Genomic DNA, 24095 nt, shown 5'->3' with positions numbered 1-24095 from the left:
ATCCCGTTAGCTTAGTTTGGACCCATACCCGTTAGCCTAGTTTGGACCAATATCCCGTCAGCCTAGTTTGGACCAATATCTCGTTAGCTTAGTTTGGACCAATATCCCGTCAGCTTAGTTTGGACCAACATCCCGTTACCTTAGTTTGGACCAATATCCCGTCAGCTTAGTTTGGACTCATATCCCGTTAGTTTAGTTTGGACCTATATCGCGTTAGCTTAGTTTGGACCCATACCCCGTTAGCCTAGTTTGGACCCATATCCCGTTAGCTTAGTTTGGACCAATATCCCGTTAGCTTAGTTTGGACTAATATCCCGTTAGCTTAGTTTGGACACATATCCCGTTAGCCTAGTTTGGACCCATACCCCGTTAGCCTAGTTTGGACCCATATCCCGTTAGCTTAGTTTGGACCAATATCCCGTTAGCTTAGTTTGGACCAATATCCCGTTAGCTTAGTTTGGACTAATATCCCGTTAGCTTAGTTTGGACACATATCCTGTTAGCCTAGTTTGGACCCATACCCCGTTAGCCTAGTTTGGACCCATATCCCGTTAGCTTAGTTTGGACCAATATCCGTTAGCTTAGTTTGGACCAATATCCCGTTAGCTCAGTTTGGACCAATATCCCGTTAGCTTTGTTTGGACCCATATCCCGTTAGCTTAGTTTGGACACATATCCCGTTAGCTTTGTTTGGACCAATATTCCGTTAGCTTAGGTTGGACCCATATCCCGTTAGCCTAGTTTGAACCAATATTCCGTTAGTTTAGTTTTGACCCATATCCTGTTAGCCTAGTTTGGACCCATACCCCGTTAGCCTAGTTTGGACCCATATCCCGTTAGCTTAGTTTGGACCAATATCCCGTTAGCTTAGTTTGGACCAATATTCCGTTAGGTTAGTTTGGACCAATATCCCGTTAGCTTAGTTTGGACCAATATCCGTTAGCTTAGTTTGGACACATATCCGTTAGCTTAGTTTGGACCAATATTCCGTTAGCTTAGTTTGGACCCATATCCCGTTAGCCTAGTTTGGACCCATACCCCGTTAGCCTAGTTTGGACCCATATCCCGTTAGCTTAGTTTGGACCAATATCCCGTTAGCTTAGTTTGGACCAATATTCCGTTAGGTTAGTTTGGACCAATATCCCGTTAGCTTAGTTTGGACCAATATCCCGTTAGCTTAGTTTGGACACATATCCCGTTAGCTTAGTTTGGACCAATATTCCGTTAGCTTAGTTTGGACCCATATCCCGTTAGCCTAGTTTGGACCCATATCTTCATAGGGAAATGAAGAGCCTTGCAAACACAGTGCACTTCAGTAGCAGCATCTTGATTATCGGTTTATATTCAAATCCCCATCTGAGATTCGAAAGAAAACCAAGAATGTTTACTTTGACACAAAGATAAAAAATCTAAAAATGCTTTAAACTGTTCATGTCTGCAAACTTTGGACAAAGTTGTTTTTCAAACACAACAATTTTTAAAGTCTCACCTGATCTCTTGACCACTTGTATCGGAAATCCTGATCTATATAGAGAGTTCCTCGAAGTCCAATCTGAGCTACCCTCTTACAATCCAAAAGTCCTTCATCTACTGCTCGCTTGATGGGAGTTCCATGTTGTATTTTACATCCAAGGACTTCATCACTGATATCAGCATGAGCGTCAACGTGGATCAACCCCACGGGACCATGTTTATCCTGAAATAATTAAAACAATAGCTTAGAACATTACTTATTAAACTCATATTACAGTATCATACAGTCAGCATGTAATTTACCTAAGCTAAGAATTTTATCTCTGTATTTAACAAACTGATAATCAATAGGGATCATATCATGAAGACAGATAAAAGGTCGTTTTGAATTAAGCTACACAAGTAGCTATCTGTGTTCTGCCCACCACGGGTATCGAAACCCGGTTTTAGCGTTGTACGTCCACAGACATACTGCTGAGCCACTGGGGGCTAGATAAAAGGTAAACACAATGCAACAATTATGTTTAATTATACGGTTAGTTAGCCCCTAATGGCTAAGTGATATCTCTGCGGACTTACTATCCCAGAAACCAAGGTTCGATACCCGTGATGGTTTCGATAACCCCCAAACTGTAGCTTCATGGTTAACTGCAAACAAACAGTTTCTCAAGCTGATAATAATACAAGCACTAACATCTTAAAATTTTCAAAATAAAAATCATTTGTTTTAGATATTTAGTTTTGTTAACTATCATAAAAGAATATTCCACGGATAAAAAGTACATACATATATATATATATACGTGTGTGTGTATATATATATACTGTCTTAACTTTTAATATGGCGCCATACCTTTAATGACACTTGTACCGTACAAGTAAAAAAATATGAGTTTGAATTACCAGTTTAAACGAATTAAATGTGAAGACTTGCAAAGTTTATCGGTTGATGTAACGTTTGGATTTCTACCATGTATGTCTCGGTTGGATTTGTACCATGCATAACCAGGTTGGATTTGTATCCTGTATAACTAGATTGGATTTGTACCATGTACAACTAGACTGCATTTGTACCATGTACAACTAGTTTGGATTTGTACCGTGTATAACTAGAATGGAGTTGTACCAAGTATGACTAATTTGGATTTGTACCGTGTATAACTAGATTGGAGTTGTACCAAGTATAACTAGTTTGAATTTGAACCATGTATAACTAGATTGGAGTTGTACCAAGTATAACTAGTTTGAATTTGTACCACGTATTAGTAGTTTGGATTTGTACTATGTATAACTAGTTTGGATTTGCATAAGTTTGTTTTTATTTTTTGCTGATATCCTTTGTTTTGAATTAAACTTGCATCATATTATACATAAAACTTTGACAAACTCTACTAGGTTTTTCTTATCAAATAGTTTTCGGTTGTATTGGATTAGCCATTTGTTGTTGGTTTTGTTAATCTGTATTTCAGTGTGTATTACAGAATGGAATCTATTCTGTTTTTGTGATTTGTTAGATTGGAATTGTATCGTATTATGAAATTCTTAAGACCTGGATGCGTAATGTGTCTGGAATTTTTTATTTGTTTGTTTTATTGTATTTACACAGTTCTTTTAATTTTATAATGTCATCAAAAAAAGTACAAAACATGTACGGTAATATGTCTGTTCCCAATTTAGCAATGTAAGACAAGAGAGAAGGCAGATGGTCATCAACACCCACTGCCAATTCTTGGGCTACTCTTTTACCAACGAATAGTGGGATTGGCCGTCACATTATAACGCTGTTACACCTGAAAGGGCGAGCATGTTTGGTGTGACGGGGATTCTAGTCCGTAAGTTTCAAATTACAAATCAAGTTCCTTATCCACCTGGCCATGCTGGGCCCAGTATTTCTAAGAGCCCACACAACATGCCATCCTTTGAAATTCAACGAAGAAATACCTTTGAAGAATTTATTGTATTCAATTAATTGAAAATCCAAATCTAAAGTCAAGAATCCCTTTCTGAAATATCCAATAAATTAAAAGAAAGAACAAATCTGCGTGGAGTACAACGTAAAAGAATTTGAGCTCGAAGGGAAAATTCTAAAGTCAAATTGTTTTCTTGTCACTCACGAATATTCTGTTTCTAGTAACCATAATTTGACTTCAAACATGGCGTCCTTATTGTTACAATCATGTGAAACAGAAGGAAGTTTGAAACACATAAGAAGGACATTATAAACCGAAAAACAAATGAGGCAGTTCTTCCATACAATAAACTTGTGTCATTTAAATTGTACTGAACTTTAACACCTATAAAGGTCACTTGAAGTTGAACAGTTTCTGAACACGTGTTAGGTGGGGAACAATTCCTTGTCTTTGTCCTAATATTTTGTTTCAAAAGTGTGATTTTTGTGTTAATTTAGCTAAAATTCACACTATTTGTATTTTACACTAATAATGTTTGTTTTAACTTATTTATGTGAGAGAAAAATTGTTAATATATAACTTATTGTGCTTTGTCTGGATTATAACTATGATTTGATATTTTTAGATTCCAGTGAGATTCGTTTTTTTCGTGATTTAATGACTTTATGTCATTGACTTGTAATTAGATTTTAACACTTACTGTCATTGGAGCATTTATAATATATTTTAAAATCACTTCTCGGTTACAAGAAACCTACTTTAAACACAAATTTATTTCAGAACGACTGGCATATGTATCAACACTTTTATTGGTAAGCTAGAATAACGTTTCGACCTACCTAGGTCAACTCTAGTTAAAAAAAAACTATAGTAAGGTGTGAATATCTACACCAGCTAGAAGGTGAATAATTTAAAAATACTGTACTCAGCTGTGAATACTTACATTAGTAGGGGATCAGTATTTTATAATTACTCTGGTCAGATGTGATTATCTACACTAGCAGCACATGAATAATTTTAAAATACTGTGGGTAGGTGTGAATATCTACACTAGCAGCACATGAATAATTTTAAAATACTGTGGATAGGTGTGAATATCTACAATAGCAGCACATGAATAATTTTAAAATACTGTGGATAGGTGTGAATATCTACACTAGCAGCAGATGAATAATTTTAAATTACTGTGGGTAGGTGTGAATATCTACACCGGCAGCATGTGAATAAAACTATTCAGGTGTAAAATCTACAGTAGCAGTAGATTGTTTGTTTGTTTTGAATTTCGCTCAAATATACACATGGGCTATCTGCAATAGTCGTCCCAGTGTAAGACTAGAGGGAAGGCAGCTAATCATCATAACCCACCGTCAACTCTTGGGCTACTCTTTTACCAACAAATAGTGGGATTGGATGCCACATTATAACACTCCCACAGATGAAATGGCATGTTTGGTGTGATGGGGATTCGTAACAGTTACCCTCAGATTACAAGTTGAAAGCCTTAACGCACCTGGCCATGCCTGACACTAGTAGAGAATGAATAATTTAAAATACTGTAATGAGATTTAAATATTTACACTATCTGGGGTTGAATAGTTTAAAAATACTATAGGCAGGTGTGAATATCTATACTAGCAGTGCATAAATAATATAGAAATACTGAATTTAGGTGTGAATATCTGTACTAGCAGTGCATAAATAATATAAAAATACTGAATTTAGGTGTGAATATCTGTACTAGCAGTGCATAAATAATATAAAAATACTGAATTTAGGTGTGAATATCTGTACTAGCATTTCATAAATAATATAAAAATACTGAATTTAGGTGTGAATATCTGTACTAGCAGTGCATAAATAATATAAAAATACTGAATTTAGGTGTGAATATCTGTACTGGCAGTGCATAAATAATATAAAAATACTGAATTTAGGTGTCAATATCTGTACTAGCAGTGCATAAATAATATAAAAATACTGAATTTAGGTGTGAATATCTGTACTAGCAGTGCATAAATAATATAAAAATACTGAATTTAGGTGTGAATATCTGTACTAGCATTGCATAAATAATATAAAAATACTGAATTTAGGTGTGAATATCTGTACTAGCAGTGCATAAATAATATAAAAATACTGAATTTAGGTATGAATATCTGTACTAGCAGTGCATAAATAATATAAAAATACTGAATTTAGGTGTGAATATCTGTACTAGCATTGCATAAATAATATAAAAATACTGAATTTAGGTGTGAATATCTGTACTAGCAGTGCATAAATAATATAAAAATACTGAATTTAGGTATGAATATCTGTACTAGCAGTGCATAAATAATATAAAAATACTGAATTTAGGTATGAATATCTGTACTAGCAGTGCATAAATAATATAAAAATACTGAATTTAGGTGTGAATGTCTATACTAGCAGTGCATATATAATATAAAAATACTGAATTTAGGTGTGAATATCTATACTAGCAGTGCATAAATAATATAAAAATACTGAATTTAGGTGTCAATATCTGTACTAGCAGTGCATAAATAATATAAAAATACTGAATTTAGGTGTGAATATCTGTACTAGCAGTGCATAAATAATATAAAAATACTGAATTTAGGTGTGAATATCTGTACTAGCATTGCATAAATAATATAAAAATACTGAATTTAGGTGTGAATATCTGTACTAGCAGTGCATAAATAATATAAAAATTCTGAATTTAGGTGTCAATATCTGTACTAGCAGTGCATAAATAATATAAAAATACTGAATTTAGGTGTGAATATCTATACTAGCAGTGCATAAATAATATAAAAATACTGAATTAAGGTGTGACTATCTGTACTAGCAGTGCATAAATAATATAAAAATACTGTGGTGAGTTGTGAATATCGACATTGACAAGTGTTGATGAGCCTTAAGTTGTTGTACTGGTCCTACTTGTATGATTTAAATATTCTAACAAGTGTTGATGAACCTTAAGTTGTTGTACTAGTTCTACTTGTATGATTTAAGTATTTTAACAAGTGTTGATGAACCTTAAGTTGTTGTACTGGTCCTACTTGTATGATTTAAATATTCTAACAAGTGTTGATGACCCTTAAGTTGTTGTACTGGTCCTACTTGTATGATTTAAATATTCTAACAAGTGTTGATGAACCTTAAGTTGTTGTACTGGTCCTACTTGTATGATTTAAATATTCTAACAAGTGTTGATGAACCTTAAGTTGTTTTACTAGTTCTACTTATATGATTTAAATATTTTAACAAGTGTTGATGAACCTTAAGTTGTTGTACTGGTCCTACTTGTATGATTTAAATATTCTAACAAGTGTTGATGACCCTTAAGTTGTTGTACTGGTCCTACTTGTATGATTTAAATATTCTAACAAGTGTTGATGAACCTTAAGTTGTTGTACTGGTCCTACTTGTATGATTTAAATATTCTAACAAGTGTTGATGAACCTTATGTTGTTGTACTAGTTCTACTTGTATGATTTAAATATTCTAACAAGTGTTGATGAACCTTAAGTTGTTGTACTGGTTCTACTTGTATGATTTAAATATTCTAACAAGTGTTGATCAAATTTAAGTTGTTGTACTAGTTCTGCTTGTATGACTTTTAAATATAGAAGCAAGTGTTTATGACCCTTAAGTTCTTCTTTCTGAGTTTTAAATATTCTAAAAAGTGTTTATGAATCTTAATTTGTTGTGGTAGTTGTACTTGTGTGACTTTTAAATATTGTAACAAGTGTTTATTAATCTTAAGTTCTTCTTTCTGACTTTTAAATATTCTGAGAAGTGTTCATGAATCTTAAGTTGTTGTACTAGTTCTTTTTGTATGACTTTTAAATATTTTAGCAAGTGTTCATGAACCTTAAGTTGTTGTACTACTTCTACTTGTATGACTTTTAAATATTCTTTAAGGCGTTCATGAACCTTAAGTTGTTGTACTAGTCCTACTTGTATGATTTAAATATTCTAACAAGTGTCGATGAACCTTAAGTTGTTGTATTAGTTCTACTTCTTTGATTTAAATATTCTAACGAGTGTTGATGAACCTTAAGTTGTTGTACTAGTTCTACTTGTATGATTTAAATATTCTAACAAGTGTCGATGAACCTCAAGTTGTTGTACTAGTTCTACTTGTATGATTTAAATATTTTAACAAGTGTTGATGAACCTTAAGTTGTTGTACTGGTCCTACTTGTATGATTTAAATATTCTAACAAGTGTTGATGAACCTTAAGTTGTTGTACTGGTTCTACTTGTATGATTTAAATATTCTAACAAGTGTTGATCAAATTTAAGTTGTTGTACTAGTTCTGCTTGTATGACTTTTAAATATAGAAGCAAGTGTTTATGACCCTTAAGTTCTTCTTTCTGAGTTTTAAATATTCTAAAAAGTGTTTATGAATCTTAATTTGTTGTGGTAGTTGTACTTGTGTGACTTTTAAATATTGTAACAAGTGTTTATTAATCTTAAGTTCTTCTTTCTGACTTTTAAATATTCTGAGAAGTGTTCATGAACCTTAAGTTGTTGTACTACTTCTACTTGTATGACTTTTAAATATTCTTTAAGGCGTTCATGAACCTTAAGTTGTTGTACTAGTCCTACTTGTATGATTTAAATATTCTAACAAGTGTTGATGAACCTCAAGTTGTTGTACTAGTCCTACTTGTATGATTTAAATATTCTAACTAGTGTTGATGAACCTTAAGTTGCTGTACTAGTCCTACTTGTATGATTTAAATATTCTAACAAGTGTTGATGAACCTTAAGTTGTTGTACTAGTCCTACTTGTATGATTTAAATATTCTAACAAGTGTCGATGAACCTTAAGTTGTTGTACTAGTTCTACTTCTTTGATTTAAATATTCTAACGAGTGTTGATGAACCTTAAGTTGTTGTACTAGTTCTACTTGTATGATTTAAATATTCTAACAAGTGTTGATGAACCTTAAGTTGTTGTACTAGTCCTACTTGTATGATTTAAATATTCTAACAAGTGTTGATGAACCTTAATTTGTTGTACTAGTCCTACTTGTATGATTTAAATATTCTAACTAGTGTTGATGAACCGTAAGTTGTTGTACTAGTCCTACTTGTATGATTTAAATATTCTAACAAGTGTTGATGAACCTTAAGTTGTTGTACTAGTCCTACTTGTATGATTTAAATATTCTAACAAGTGTCGATGAACCTTAAGTTGTTGTATTAGTTCTACTTCTTTGATTTAAATATTCTAACGAGTGTTGATGAACCTTAAGTTGTTGTACTAGTTCTACTTGTATGATTTAAATATTCTAACAAGTGTTGATGAACCTTAATTTGTTGTACTAGTCCTACTTGTATGATTTAAATATTCTAACTAGTGTTGATGAACCGTAAGTTGTTGTACTAGTCCTACTTGTATGATTTAAATATTCTAACAAGTGTTGATGAACCTTAAGTTGTTGTACTAGTCCTACTTGTATGATTTAAATATTCTAACAAGTGTCGATGAACCTTAAGTTGTTGTATTAGTTCTACTTCTTTGATTTAAATATTCTAACGAGTGTTGATGAACCTTAAGTTGTTGTACTAGTTCTACTTGTATGATTTAAATATTCTAACAAGTGTCGATGAACCTCAAGTTGTTGTACTAGTTCTACTTGTATGATTTAAATATTTTAACAAGTGTTGATGAACCTTAAGTTGTTGTACTGGTCCTACTTGTATGATTTAAATATTCTAACAAGTGTTGATGAACCTTAAGTTGTTGTAGTAGTTCTACTTGTATGATTTAAATATATGCTAATAAGTGTTGATGAACCTTAAGTTGTTGTACTAGTCCTACTTGTATGATTTAAATATTCTAACAAGTGTCGATGAACCTTAAGTTGTTGCACTAGTTTTACTTGTATGATTTAAATATTCTAACAAGTGTTGATGAACCTTAAGTTGTTGTACTAGTTCTACTTCTTTGATTTAAATATTCTAACGAGTGTTGATGAACCTTAAGTTGTTGTACTAGTCCTACTTGTATGATTTAAATATTCTAACAAGTGTCGATGAACCTTAAGTTGTTGTATTAGTTCTACTTCTTTGATTTAAATATTCTAACGAGTGTTGATGAACCTTAAGTTGTTGTACTAGTTCTACTTGTATGATTTAAATATTCTAACAAGTGTCGATGAACCTCAAGTTGTTGTACTAGTTCTACTTGTATGATTTAAATATTTTAACAAGTGTTGATGAACCTTAATTTGTTGTACTGGTCCTACTTGTATGATTTAAATATTCTAACAAGTGTTGATGAACCTTAAGTTGTTGTACTAGTTCTACTTGTATGATTTAAATATTCTAACAAGTGTTGATGAACCTTAAGTTGTTGTAGTAGTTCTACTTGTATGATTTAAATATATGCTAATAAGTGTTGATGAACCTTAAGTTGTTGTACTAGTCCTACTTGTATGATTTAAATATTCTAACAAGTGTCGATGAACCTTAAGTTGTTGTACTAGTTCTACTTCTTTGATTTAAATATTCTAACGAGTGTTGATGAACCTTAAGTTGTTGTAGTAGTTCTACTTGTATAATTTAAATATATGCTAATAAGTGTTGATGAACCTTAAGTTGTTGTACTAGTCCTACTTGTATGATTTAAATATTCTAACAAGTGTCGATGAACCTTAAGTTGTTGTACTTGTTCTACTTGTATGATTTAAATATTCTAAGAAGTGTTGATGAACCTTAAGTTGTTGTAGTAGTTCTACTTGTATGATTTAAATATATGCTAATAAGTGTTGATGAACCTTAAGTTGTTGTACTAGTCCTACTTGTATGATTTAAATATATGCTAATAAGTGTTGATGAACCTTAAGTTGTTGTACTAGTCCTACTTGTATGATTTAAATATTCTAACAAGTGTCGATGAACCTTAAGTTGTTGCACTAGTTTTACTTGTATGATTTAAATATTCTAACAAGTGTCGATGAACCTTAAGTTGTTGTACTAGTTCTACTTCTTTGATTTAAATATTCTAACGAGTGTTGATGAACCTTAAGTTGTTGTAGTAGTTCTACTTGTATAATTTAAATATATGCTAATAAGTGTTGATGAACCTTAAGTTGTTGTACTAGTCCTACTTTTATAATTTAAATATTTTAACAAGTGTTGATGAACCTTATGTTGTTGTACTAGTCCTACTTGTATGATTTAAATATTCTAACAAGTGTCGATGAACCTTAAGTTGTTGTACTAGTTCTACTTCTTTGATTTAAATATTCTAACGAGTGTTGATGAACCTTAAGTTGTTGTACTCGTTCTACTTGTATGATTTAAATATTCTAACAAGTGTTGATGAACCTTAAGTTGTTGTACTCGTTCTACTTGTATGATTTAAATATTCTAGCAAGTGTTGATGAACCTTAAGTTGTTGTACTAGTTCTACTTGTATGATTTAAATATTCTAACAAGTGTTGATGAACCTTAAGTTGTTGTACTAGTTCTACTTGTATGATTTAAATATTCTAACAAGTGTTGATGAACCTTAAGTTGTTGTACTAGTTCTACTTGTATGATTTAAATATTCTAACAAGTGTTGATGAACCTTAAGTTGTTGTACTAGTCCTACTTGTATGATTTAAATATTCTAACAAGTGTTGCTGAACCTTAAGTTGTTGTACTAGTTCTACTTGTATGATTTTTAAATTCCTAGATGTTCTTATAGAAATGTTTATTATAAATTATATATTTCTTGACTACCATTGAATTTGTAGCATTATTCAACTAAAATAGTACTTTATGGAAATACAAGTGTGAACATTTCTGGTAACTCGAACTTTTTACCTACTTTAATCGCCTGTAAAATGGGATAAGTGATTGTATGGTCACCTCCCATCGTCAGTGGTGTACAGTCATCATTTAATATTTTCTGTATTCCTGATCTGATATCTCTGACTGCTTGTTGAATTTCATACATTGCGATTGGAATGTCACCAATATCTGCAACTTGAAGAGTTTCTAAAGGCATAGCTCCTTTAATAGTGCATGAAAGAAATGATATAATCAGTAACATAGAGATCAAACTTTTTAAAACTTATGCTAGTGATGAAGATATATATACTTTACCTGAGAAAAATACTCTCATGGATATTACATATAAAATAGCTGAGATCGTTCAATCGGTTCCTTTATGCTTAACTAGGACATTGAAAGGAAATGATAATTACATTACATACAACGTATATATAGATTTTGGTGTATATACATGTTAATACTTATACCTCACACAAGGTATATATATATATATCTATATCCATACATATAATACACAGTGTATACAACGTTTATATATATACGCACCTTAATATTTATATTACATAATGCACAATGTGTAATACATATATTGACATTAACCTCACCCACAATGTATGCATATATATGTAGCTTAAAATGTATATCATATATACCAATATATACATGTCAGTACTCATATACCAGGGGTGGCCAACATTCCTTAACATTAAACCTACATACCATAAACTTCAGATGTTTGAGAGCCACAAGACATGAACAAATATTACACACACGTTTTTATTGTTACACGTACACTTTGTTACATACATTTTATGTAAGTATTAAGAAATACATGAACGTAATAATATTTATTTATGTATGTAGTTTTTAAATTATCAGATACTGTTAGTTTCAATAATCACAAAGTACACATATATATACCAAACGTTTTCAAAATCCTTTCTGATTGTTGTTTTAACTATATTGAACGTATTTAATATGGTAATAAACTACAGAAATATCTAAGAAAAATATGCAAATTTGCATTTCATTAACATTAAATGAGACAGCCAAAAATAGAAATAAAAGGGGTAAAACAGATATTTTTAATGATATTTATTTGTTTCAGTAAATATCTGGTCAGAACATGGAGGAAAATATGTAAAACTATAAAATTAGGGTAATTTTAATCAGATACCACCTTACAAAATTGTAGTCTGGTCATAATATTTTTTTCTGACACAAACAGACATTGATGGCTCAACACGGCCAGGTTGTTAAGACACTCAACTCGTAATCTGAGGGTCACGGGTTTAAATCACCGTCACACCAAACACGCTCGCCCTTTTAGCTGTGTGGCGTTAAAATGTGAGGTCAATCCCACTCTTCGTTGGTGATCACTAAATGCTTTCCCTCTAGTATTACACTGCTAAATTAGAGATGGGTAGCACAGAGAGCCCTCGAGTAGCTTTGCGCGAAATTCAAAACAAACCAAACAGACATTGATACAATTATCAGGCAATTTAATGCCAGTAGAGATTCTGTGAGTTTCCATCTTGGTTGTGAGTCGTTGAAATTCCGGCTGATATGTTGTCAAGGCTGTACGAATTAGCTCCGTCAGGTGTTAGTTTGTAAGGACTGCACGATGCTTCAAGTTCAGAAACTTCATTACAGAGTACAGTGATTTACAGCAATATGTTGTATTGAAAATTGAGATGAATTGCACAATGGTTTCCTTCAGTTCAGGATATTTTAATTCTGGAATTTGCTTTCAGAACTCAACTGTAGAATGGGATTTATAGATCATCTTTAGACCCAGTTTCTTCTGTGGTGCTATTAGTTCCATTTCCAAAGCAGATGATTTTGTAACCAGAGGTTTGAGAATTGGGCAACCATCATTGGTCACATCAACCATGAATGGATTTACAAGAAAGACGAATCAGGGCTTCAGCTTCTGCAAGTCCTCAAACCTGTCTAAGAAATTATCAAGCAGTCCTTGTAATCTGTCTTTGTATTCTTCCAGTTTGTGGTCTTTTATTTCAATATCAGAGAATGTATTTACACACCTTGTGAGATTGGGAAAGTGACTGAAGTTTCTTGACAATATATCTCTTTGAAAAAGTCTTATTTTATTCTGAAAGCTGAAAATTGCCTGAGTAAGATCAGAAACAATCTTATTCTTCCTCTGGAGTGCCAAGTTGAAGATAGGATCATTTTTTTTTAATACATGAAAAGTAATAATAGACTCCAACTGATCCACAAACCTATTTAAGACACTGCTGGTTGACAGCCACATCATAATACCGAAAAAAAGAGACATCACTGAGTTTATCTTCAAACTCCAGTTCTTCAATAAAATTTTTGAACTGTCGGTGGATCTTCCCATTTAAGCGTGTGGAATAAACAATTTCAAAAACAAATTTCATAACATTTTCATAGTTGAAGTATCTGACTGCCAGGTGTTCATGATGAATAATGTAATGAACAGGGAGAAATTCTGGAAAGCTGGGATCACTTTTCATAAGTGCAATTAATCCTTCATTTTTCCCCACCATTGCAGGTGCTCCATCTGTTGCAACACTGACCAGTTTATTCAGTGGAATATCAGCATTTGTTAAGGCTCTGTCAAGCGCGTTTTTAATGTCAACACCACGAGTTGTTTCTTTTAGTGCCACTGAGTGTAACATCTCTTCTTTCACAGTTACATCAGAGGAAACATAACGAATAAATACTGCCAGTTGTGGGTTGTTTTGTGTGTCTGTAGATTCGTAATTTTCCATTTTGCCTGTAACGTCAGCACTGACTTGGGAGATACGTATCTCTGTAGTGTGGCGTGAAGCTACTGGTTGTGCTATTAGTCGCTGAAGTTTTGTGTTATTTGGATCTAACACTGCAACTTCAGCTATATTCTTCTTAACAAATTCACCATCAGAATATGGGTATTTAGCAATATTCCATGATATAACAAAACTAGCTTCAGTCGTTGTATCAACTTCCTTACTGAACGTTGTGTCTATCTGACAGATGAATCTGGGTTTGACAGATGGCAGAAGAACGCTACCTGCCTGAATGCATAGAGCCAACTGTAAAGTTTTGTGGAGGATGAATAATGGTGTGAGGCTGTTTTTCATGGTTTGGGCTTGGCTGTTTAGTTCCAGTGAAGAGAAATCTTAATGCTACAGCATACAATGACATTCTAGAGAATTGTGTGCTTCCACCTTTGGCAACAGTTTGGGAAGACCCTTTTTGTTTAAGCATGGCAATCCCCGTGCCCAAAGCAAGTTTCATAAAGACACGGTTTCCGAGGTTGGTGTGGAAGAACTTGACTGGCCTGCACAGAGCCCTGACCCCAACTCCATTGAACACCTTTGAGATGAATTGGAACACCGACTGCGAGCCAGACCTTCTCGTCTAACATCAGTGCCCAACCTCACTAATACTCTTGTGGCTGAATAGGTGAAAATCCCCGCAGCCATGTTCCAAAATCTGGTGAAAGGCCTTCCCAAAATGAATTAAGACAAGTTCCATGTTAAAAAACCGTTAAGGTAGTTTGAATACTGTTACAGTTCTAGGTTAAATACTCTTTGATTTCCATTTTGGTCTTGTGATAAGCAGTAAAATATATTATTAAATGAAACCTATTTCACAAATAAAACTGGAAGTAATTTGAATTTTATATAACTTGTGAATTTCTTTAGTGCTTGGTTATGTTTTATTTAAACGTTATTTTTATGGATATTAAATACTGTAATATAAATATCTATGATTATTAGTTATAATTATTGATATAATTTCTATAATAAAATAAAATTGTATTTATAAAATTACACTCTTTATTCATTTCATCATCAGCATTTACCACTCGGTTCCATCAAGGAACATAAGGCCGCAATCACTTGCGGTTTCATGAACAGGTATTTAAGTGAATAGGTTGTTAGCCCACTGCACCGAGCCGTACCTAATTTAGCAGTGTAAGACAGGTAAGGCAGCTAGTCATCACCAGCCACCGCCAACTCTTGGGCTACTCTTTTACCAACGAAAAGTGGGATTTACCGTCACATTATAACGCCCCCACGGCTGGGAGAGAGAGTATGTTTGGCGCGACTCGGGCGCGAACCCGCGACCCTAAGATTACGAAGCGCACGCCTTAAAGCGCTAGGCCATGCCAGGCACATTTATGCATTTAAAACGTAAAATTCATTTATATTTGGTCTCCCAGTGGCACAGCGACATGCCGGCGGACTTGCAAGGCTAAAAACCAGTTTCGATACCAACGGTGGGCAAAGCATAAATAGCCCATTGTATAGCTTTGTGTTTAATTACAAACAAACATTTATATCTTTGTTAATATGTTTTACTGGGATAAATTTGTTTGCTCGAAACTGCCTGGAGGGGGTCAGTCAGTCAGTCAGCAGACAACAAACACTCAACGTTGCAACTTATACTGTCATGACGTCAATAGAATGTGCCTTAAATTACGAGAAGGGTTTATATGTTACAACACTGCATGACATATGAACTTCAAAAGCAAGAAATATAAATATTTGTTACTAATAATTTTCGTTTTATTTAGTCGTGAAACAGAAAACTGTCGTGGATTCTGCGGTAGTTCGTCTAGATGTATAATCAGTTCGATGTTGTTAAAAAGCATTACGCACTTTATTGAATTAGGTAAAGATCAGAGTAAGCTGTAAAAGTGCTTAACTTTCACTTGGAATCATATTGTAAATTATAATTCAAACCTTAATGTTATATATTAGTTAATTTAAAAGTAAATATTAAAAGAACACACTTAAATATAGAGTTTAGTGAGCAATGTTTGTAATCAGATGTTTTTGGTGTAATAAATACTAAGTCTATAGTTTCATATAGATTAGGAATTCAAATTAACAATATTAACAAGCTAAGATGCAAAATAAGACCTAAACATATTTTTATTTTGTTGAGATATGACTTCTGTACTGAATCACTGAGATATGACTTCTGTACTGAATCAAACATGGTGGTCCCGTTCATCTCTTTCCATTTTTGGAAACGGTTCTTTACATACACTTACTTCAATATATGACATGTGAGTAACCAATCAACAGCTCAGAATGTCTCCAGTGTGGTTTTCTCTGCCATTTTAATATTTGAAAACGTTACAATGTTCTTTCAATCCAAGATTTCAATAAGTTAAGTGTTGTTGCTAGTACTCGAAGTTTCATATTTTTTTAATTTAAGTAAATCTTACTTATAAGCTTAATAAATTATGGTGTAATTCTGTAGTATCAGTGTAGTTATTTATGATTATTTGGTTATTCAACTGTATATATAAAACCTAAAAAACATTGATGTCCTTCACATGTGAAATTTTAAAAGGCTTAGCAACCTATGTCCAGCAACATCAGAGTTCAAAGTTCAAAGGTCATAGCGAGAAGAGATAACTGTTTGCTTTACTTCTTTATTTATTGTTCTATGGTTTAAGAAAAATAAGTTTAATAATTTACTTCTAAATAGTAATAATCTATACACATATATTATGTGTAATAGCTGCAATGTTACTGTATATTACAAAATTCGAATCCACTAAAATACAAGAAAGACTAAGGGTTCGTTTTACATAATTGTGTACGTAACCTGAGTGTACGTACATCTCGTCAACGCAAGTTATGTAATGTTAGCTAGGAATGAATGGAAGGTTAGCATAATAACAAATAATAAATATATATATAAATATAGAGTGTTACAAGACTTAAGGTACTTAGACTAAATATTGATATTTTTGTTTTAATATTTTGTCATTCCAGCACGAGAAAAACATAATTTATATTTATTTCCTAATTTTTTGTGATCTTTACGAGATTGGTCAAGTGACAGACCCCACAGAGTTTGAGTATAGAGAACAACATAAAACATAAAGTCTCACTGAAAACAAACATTTGAAATGTGTTTAAGAAATTTTAGAGATTACACAAATAATATTTGAGATTTTAGGGAGAGAAATGGATTATTAATCATCACAAGAAATCACTATGAATTCAGACCAGTGACGAAACACACTAATATTTTTAATTAATCATCACAAGAAATCACTTTGAATTTAGACTAGTGACGAAGCAGACGAATATTTTTAATTAATCATCACAATAAATCACTTTGAATTTAGACTAGTGACGAAACAGACGAATATTTTTAATTAATCATCACAAGACATCACTTTGAATTCAGACTAGTGAGGAAACACACTAATATTTTAATTAATTATCACAAGAAATCACTTTGAATTTAGACTAGTGACGAAACAGACGAATATTTTTAATTGATCATCACAAGAAATCACTTTAAATTTAGACTAGTGACGAAACACACTAATATTTTTAATTAATCATCACAAGACACCACTTTGAATTCAGACCAGTGACGAAACACACTAATATTTTTAATTAATCATCACAAGACATCACTTTGAATTCAGACTAGTGACGAAACACACTAATATTTTTAATTAATTATCACAAGAAATCACTTTGAATTTAGACTAGTGACGAAACAGACGAATATTTTTAATTAATCATCACAAGAAATCACTTTGAATTTAGACTAGTGACGAAACAGACGAATATTTTTAATTTATCATCACAAGAAATCACTTTTAATTTAGACTAGTGACGAAACAGACGAATATTTTTAATTAATCATCAGAAGACATCACTTTGAATTCAGACTAGTGACGAAACACACTAATATTTTTAATTAATCATCACAATAAATCACTTTGAATTCAGACTAGTGACGAAACAGACGAATATTTTTAATTAATCATCACAAGAAATCACTTTGAATTCAGATTAGTGACGAAACACACTAATATTTTTTAAAGACAAATCTTTGGTAAATGTATTTCATTATAAAATATTTGTAATCTTTACTAAACGCTTACCAAAGTTTGTGAGGCTACACATACTTTATTAAAAGTTATAGTGTGAATACTTAATGTGTACTAGGAGATAGACGAACACGTGTATATTATATCAAGCCCGTTGCGAAATGGGTTAGTGACCATATTTATATATTTCTTATATTTTATATGTATATATACATAGAGCATGGGTTGGAGACCATATTTTTATACTTCATATTTTGAATATATATAGCATGGGCATTTGGCCAAACACGAGCGTTTCGTATAACACAACTGATTATCATGTGCTGACGATATTATTAATATAAATTTTCAAACTGAGCAATTATTTAATTAGAGCTAAACTAAAAATCATGAGTATGGATAATCAAACATACGTCCCTACTTATAAAGACCAGAATGCATTGTTAATGGTCACTACATCTGTAAATATAAATATTAATCATACCTGTTCTCCCATTTACAGGCCGGACCAATACGGACTCTGTGCGAATTTGTCTGGGTCCAAATCTTGTTCCAGGTCTATTGGAAGCTCCAGTATCTAAAGGAACTCCAACAAAACAAACATTGAGGCCTAGAAAAATAAGAAAAATTTTGTATGTTCAATCAAAAATTATTTTACGACATCTGTATGTAGAAACATAAAAAAATATTATAATATAAAGATAAAGTAGGATATTTTTAATTTTAAAATAAATATACAGTGGTACCTCGGTTCTCGAACTTAATCCGTTCCAGAAGGCTGTTCGAAAACCGAATCAATTTTTCCCATAAGAAATTTACAACGTTAAAATCAGGGATTCGATTCCCCTCTTTGGGCTCAGCAGATAGCCCAATGTGGCTTTGCTATAAGAAAAAAAAAACACACACACCCATAAGAAATACTGTAATTTAAATTAATCTGTTACAGACCTCCAAAAATTACGCATTATGAAGCATTTTACGTAAAAATATTTTTATTTATACCTGTATAATAATACTTACATGTCAACCACAAAAACTATAAACACAATAAAAAAACAATAAATGAAAATTTAACTGCACTTTACCTGTGCTGAGGAGAGCTGATGGCGTAAGTGAAAGGTGGTGAGGAACGTAGAGAGTATGAGGGTTATTATTGTTTGAAAGGGGAGTCACCTTCCATAAAAACATTAGGTAACCCTACTTCAGGGGTTCTTTATCTTTTCTGTCTCTTTGTACCGCTGCAACCTGTTTGAGACTCACTGGACCTATTTCTCACTAAAAACTTGTCTAATGAGGTTTGTTTCTGCCTGGCACCCTCCCCATGGCATCACTTGTATCAGCACTCGTTCCAGGGGTGTTTTTCAGGAGGTCAGCATGCAACTGCTTTGCTTTCTCACAAATGATGGTCTCAGAAATGCTATCACTAGCTAACTGTTTTTTGTTTACCCAAATCAACAACAGTTTTTCTACCTCTTCCATTGTTTGTGATCTTTGTTTTGTGAGCAGTGTCACTCCTTTTGCAACATCAGTTCCTTTGATGACCTCTTTATTTTTCAGTATGGTGCAGACTGTAGACTTCACCATACCAAACTGTGTAGCAAGGTCAGACACGTGAACACCACTCTCATACTTCGCTATGAGATCTTTTTTCACCTTTATTGTGGTTCTAACAACTTTTCTTTATGGTTTGCTGCTTTCATTATCCTTCTTTTACTCCATGGTGGTTTATTTAATCAGAATATTTAGAAAAACAAACAAAAAGAAAAGCGAGAACGTTCACAGTAGATTTTATCGGGGGTGTGGACTGAGCGACAGGTGCGGGTAAAATGTTTTGGGCAAGCTTGGCGTGGGCCGAAAATGGTCGAAGGGTCGTTCGGGTCATCAGTCGGGTTATTTCGGGGGTTCGGGCCACGACAGTTTGGTTTAGGAACCAAGCTTATGTTCGATAACCAAAACATTTTTTCTCAAACAACATGTTGGAAAACCGAATTGTTCGAGAACCGAGACACCACTGTACATAGTGTGTTTGAATCCCATTTTGTTACCGACACCACTGTACATAGTGTGTTTGAATCCCATTTTGTTACCGACACCACTGTACATAGTGTGTTTGAATCCCATTTTGTTACCGACACCACTGTACATAGTGTGTTTGAATCCCATTTTGTTACCGACATCATACTACTTATAATAAAGTAAGTTTTGATCCTCCATTTTGTAAAAAAGGCACAACCGTCTTTTGTAATATCTTGGTCTTTCAGGCCCATTATCACGTGTTCTACTTGTTTCTTGAGCTGGTTCAAGGCCCTGATATCTTCTGTTGACAACGTAACGAACGAGTTATGATGACTTCTTTGGTTTAGTTACACTACTTAAAACATAGAACTTGGTGTGAGAAAATAGAAACAGACTGCATTAGTTTACTTCCAAAACACCAACAAATCATGTATAGTATTATAACACACAAATACTTCTGAAACACCAACAAATCATGTATAGTATTATAACACACAAATACTTCTGAAACACCAACAAATCATGTATAATATTATAGCACACACAAATACTTTTGAAACACCAACTTCCCCCAGTGGCACAGTGGTATGCCTGCGGACTTACACACTAAAAACCGCGTTTCGATACTCGTGGTGGGCAGAGCACAGATAGCTCATTGTGTAGCTTTGTGCTTAATGCAAAACAAACCGAAACACCAACTAATAATGTATAGTATAGTACACACAAATACTTCTGACACACCAACTAATCATGGAAACGTGCAATTCTTTTTTTTATCTTTAGTATCCTAATTGGACGTGCTAAGATTATGGGCTTGTAAGACTAAAGGTGGATTTGAATTCTTCACATTGGACACAGCAGAAATAGTTCATAACTAACTCTTTATTTTTTACAATAAGTTTTAGTAACGATTACTTTAATAAATAAATATCTTCACATTTGTAAGTTATATTTTGATCGTATCTTACCTTGCGATGTGTCTTGAATTGGTAGCCGCATAAATGATGCTATTCCACCGGGCCGTGGCATCTGAGTCATCGCCGATAAAGGTTTATTATACTGCTGGTTTTCTTTCTTCGAAAAGTGAAGCATGCGGAAAAGCGTCCATCCATAATTATTGTCATTTTTATGTAAGCTACTTATGTGTGCAAGATTATATTTTGAAATCTGGGATAAAGCTCTTGTTAGGGTAAAATACATTTTAAAGAAAGCTCTAGGAAGCAAAGAAAGTAAATGTGTTTCGGACTCGAGTGTCCTGTGTTACATTTGTCTTTCACATTTATAACTCATCATGAAATCAGATAGCAGCTTCTAAAAACATCGAAACTATGGTTGAAGGCTAAAATAAAATAAACAACTAAAAATGTTTGTCTGTCGGAATTTGATATTTTTCACTCGCACTGCAGTTCAAATTTCACATAGATTAAGCATTAAGATCACGATATTTTAAACTACTGTTGTCATGGGTTTTAGGTTTATCTTAGATTTTATGTTAGTGTTGTCACGGGTTTTAGGTTTATCCTAGACTTCATGTTAGTGTTGTCATGGGTTGTAGGTTTATTATAGACTTTATGTTAGTGTTGTCATAGTCTGGTTTTAGGTTTATCCTAGACTTCATGTTAGTGTTGTCATGGGTTGTAGGTTTATTCTAGACTTTATGAGAGTGTTGTCATGGGTGTTAGGTTTATCTTACACTGTATGTTAGTGTTGTCACGGGTTTTAGGTTTATCCTAGACTTCATGTTAGTGTTGTAATGGGTTTTAGGTTTATCTTAAATTTATGTTAGTGTTGTCATGGGTTTTAGGTTTATCTTAGATTTTATGTTAGTGTTGTCATGGGTTTTAGGTTTATCTTACACTGTATGTTAGTGTTGTCACGGGTTTTAGGTTTATCCTAGACTTCATGTTAGTGTTGTCATGGGTTGTAGGTTTATTCTAGACTTTATGTTAGTGTTGTCATAGTCTGGTTTTAGGTTTATCCTAGACTTCATGTTAGTGTTGTCATGGGTTGTAGGTTTATTCTAGACTTTATGAGAGTGTTGTCATGGGTTTTAGGTTTATCTTACACTGTATGTTCGTGTTGTCACGGGTTTTAGGTTTATCCTAGACTTCATGTTAGTGTTGTAATGGGTTTTAAGTTTATCCTAGACTTTATGTTAGTGTTGTCATGAGTTTTAGGTCTATTCTAGACTTTATGTTAGTGTTGTCATGAGTTTTAGGTCTATTCTAGACTTTATGTTAGTGTTGTCATAGTCTGGTTTTAGGTCTATTCTAGACTTTATGTTAGTGTTGTCATGGGTTTTAAGTTTATCCTAGGCTTTGTGTTAGTGTTGTCATGGTCCGGTTTTAAGTATAATTTTAGATAAATAAGGTCAGGTACAAAGGACATTTCTCCCTCTCACCTTAACGATTTATCACAGTTATTTCATTTCATTTATTTGGCCACAAGAAAATTATGTATAAATTAATCAGGATTTGTACTCCCCTATTCGTAACACTTGTAACATAGTGTCTATTTATATCACTTCGCTTTATCCGATAGTGCGAAATTCCTATATATCACAAACAGTTCCATTGATAAAATAATAAATAATACATAGTTCCATTAATATAAATATTTTTCACTGGATTATTTCACCAGAAGTGTACTATACATAACTTTAATTTTGAATACACTTCTAATGAGTTAGCCTAATGATATATACTCTTCAAAAAAAGAAACGCAAAAGGCAAAATATGAGACAAATTGTTAACAAGTTTATTCCGGGTAGTTCTGTATGACATGTGTGAAACTTTGCACATTCACTGCTGAACATCCAAAGTCTGCAAAGGCGAAGTCCACGCTCACTTGGTGAAGTTTAACGTCACTCATCGTCAATAACGAGTATGCCCCCCGTGAGCATCAATAACTGCTTGGCATCTCCTGCCCATGGAAGCGATGAGATGACGAATCACATTCTGTGGAATGGCTGTCCACTCAGCCTGCAAAGCTGCTGCAAGCTGAGGTAGAGTCTTCAGTTGAGGTTGTCGCCGTCGCAGACGTCGGTCCAACTCGTCTCAAAGATGTTCGATGGGATTTAAATCTGGTGATCTGGAGGGCCAGAGAAGAACGTTGATGTTGTGGTCTCTCAAGAAGACAGTGGTGAGTCGGGCTGTGTGAGGACGGGCGTTGTCATGTTGAAAAACGTCATTGACGTTCACCATGATGGGTTGCACATGGGGCCTAAGAATCTCGTAGACGGTTGCGTACGGTCTGTTCGAAAATCCTACGCAGCCCTGGTATGGTTGAGGCAGTAGACGTCGCAGTTTTGGTCCTATACCGAAGTTGACATAACCGGATGTTGCGATTTTGTGCGGGCGTGGTCACACGAGGTCTGCCAGATCGTGGACAGTCACGAGTTGATCCATGTTGTTGGTGACGATTCCATAGCCTTGTGATGGTGCTTGGGTGGACATTCACAGCTCTGGCAACATCTGATCGAGATTCGCCTGCTTCCAAACAACCAATGGCGTTGTTGCGTTGTGCTTCAGTCAGTCTTGGCGTAACTGTATTGCGTGTCGGTGGCTTAACACTGAGCTATGGAAACCGAGAACCCGTCACTTTTATAGGGATTTTGCACATGTTGCACTTGCAGAACATGCAGATCTCTCAAACAAATTTATTGGACACGCATGCGTTTTGGCGAAAAATCCGATTTTTCCTCCGTTTTCAAAGTGCACAACTTTTATTGTCATTTTGGTCTGACAATCAGTGCCTTAACACGTCTAACATCACATACTATGAACTTGTAACGTTATTACATATATTTATCTTTAAAATAACAAACATATCCCTTTTGCGTTTCTTGTTTTGAAGAGTATACTTATTAGCCCACAGTGAGTGGCCTTTTAGAATACTAATGGTAGTAAGGACTACTGTAATTGTGTATGACATATTTATTAGCAAGTTGTAAATGTCATTTTGTAATACTCTTCGTACTTAGGACTACTTTCATTGTGTATGATATATTTATTAGCTAGTTGTAAGTGTTGTTTAACAA

At 33.6% G+C, this 24095-nt stretch overlaps 1 protein-coding gene across 1 annotated transcript in view; it reads right to left on the bottom strand.

The window, feature by feature from the left end:
* The window catches only part of LOC143239215 (agmatinase, mitochondrial-like), a 31168-nt gene extending 9830 nt beyond the window's left edge, over nt 1–21338 (bottom strand). The window contains exons 1-4 of the mRNA XM_076480106.1: nt 21025–21338; nt 18525–18650; nt 11228–11412; nt 1490–1696 (exon numbers count right to left, since the gene is read on the bottom strand). Coding sequence (XP_076336221.1) covers nt 1490–1696; nt 11228–11412; nt 18525–18650; nt 21025–21256 — 750 coding nt within the window. The 5' untranslated portion in view covers nt 21257–21338. The remainder of the gene's footprint in view (nt 1–1489; nt 1697–11227; nt 11413–18524; nt 18651–21024) is intronic.
* Between the last annotated feature and the right edge of the window lie 2757 nt (nt 21339–24095).

Source organism: Tachypleus tridentatus, chromosome 13 (assembly GCF_004210375.1).
Source record: "Tachypleus tridentatus isolate NWPU-2018 chromosome 13, ASM421037v1, whole genome shotgun sequence".
In the NCBI taxonomy this organism is placed as follows: domain Eukaryota; kingdom Metazoa; phylum Arthropoda; class Merostomata; order Xiphosura; family Limulidae; genus Tachypleus; species Tachypleus tridentatus.
Note: the sequence above shows the minus strand (reverse complement) of the source record. Positions and strands in the feature narration are given on the sequence as shown.